General features: G+C 24.8%; 1 protein-coding gene across 1 annotated transcript; it reads right to left on the bottom strand.

Annotated features, from left to right (window-relative positions):
- Positions 1-6: 6 nt before the first annotated feature.
- LOC126909933 (dnaJ homolog subfamily C member 3-like) lies at positions 7-1,392 on the bottom strand (the record flags this gene model as incomplete). Its single annotated transcript, XM_050692338.1, has 5 exons — positions 7-161; positions 227-555; positions 624-698; positions 764-888; positions 1,338-1,392. Coding segments are annotated over 5 exons (739 nt in total), but the record flags the coding sequence as incomplete, so codon positions are not given.
- Positions 1,393-1,397: the final 5 nt, after the last annotated feature.

The raw sequence follows: 1,397 nt of genomic DNA on the forward strand, positions 1-1,397 counted from the left end.
TTTATGTTACTTTTTTAGAAAATGTAATACAACTGGAGTAATCTTTAATATTAAATGCTGATTGACTGTCAATAAGCAATTTATCAACTTTTTTAACTTGTTTATAATGACTATGGCATAGTTTATGATCTGGATCTAATTTTAAGCATTCTCTAATTTCTCTATGGGAAAACATGGAAAATTTAAAATCATTAAGTAAAAAAAATATTTTGAATCATTGATTTACCTAAGTGATTCAGATACTTGTCCTATACTATAATGAAGCTTTGATAATTTATAATAACCATCAGTATCATCAGATTGAAGCTTTGTAGCAGTTCGTAGATCCATTATGGCATGTTGAATGTTACCTATTTTCAAATGAGATTGAGAACGGTTTTCACGCAAAGAAGGGGCCCATGGACAATGCTCTATCAATCGATCATAAATTTGTACTGCACTAGCATGGTCATTTTGATCTTGGTAATATAATCCTAAATCTACATCATAAGCAAGACCATCCAGTTTAGAATATAATTCATTTGCTTCCGCAGAAAAATCACCATTGTTTATATACTAAAAGAGGTTTGAAAAAAATATTTAACAAATTTGTGGTCATAAAAAATTACTTAAATTTTACTTACAACATTATATAAATCCTTTTTAGCTTCTTCAAATGATGCTTGTTTCATATAAACAACACCCCGTTGAAATCGAGCCTAATATAAGAATTATTATTAATTAAAACTATTTTATTTAAATAAATATTCATATCTATATTTACTGATGTAAAATCTGGTTTGAGATCGAGCACTTTTCCAAAATCTAATAATGCAAATTTGGCTTTTCCTAAAGCTAGATAGACAGTTCCTCTTTTGAAATATGTTAAATAGTTTCCAGGATCACCCTCTATAAAAAAAAATATTACTCAATAAAAATAAATCAAACATATATTACCAACTTTAAGTAACATTAATATTTATGTATAATATAAAATAACTAGTAATAATTGAATTGAATATTAATAACATGAAATAAAGAACTAAATTGTACATAAATAAATATTATTGGTAAAAGACAAAATTTTTGTTTAAGAATTTATTAACTTTTAATATTATCAACTTCATAGATTTCTATTAAACTTTAATAGAATAGAATTAATTTATGAATTTAAAATATGTATACATAAAAGTTGTTTATTATTTAATTTAGTAAAAGAAAAAGTCGCATTATAACAAAGGTCCTATATTTTCTAGTTTTTTAAGAAATTATTTTACTTGATGCAACAAAAAATTATAGCAAGTTATAATATGTATGAACACATTAAGATGTCAATAAAAATTAAATATTATGCTTACCAACAGCAGCATGATAATGGGAAAGAGCATCTTGTAGTTGACCACGGGCTAAAAAATTAC

The sequence above is a fragment of the Daktulosphaira vitifoliae genome, unplaced genomic scaffold (genome assembly GCF_025091365.1).
Source record: "Daktulosphaira vitifoliae isolate Bord-2020 unplaced genomic scaffold, ASM2509136v1 Scaffold_2342, whole genome shotgun sequence".
Taxonomy (NCBI): Eukaryota; Metazoa; Arthropoda; class Insecta; order Hemiptera; family Phylloxeridae; genus Daktulosphaira; species Daktulosphaira vitifoliae.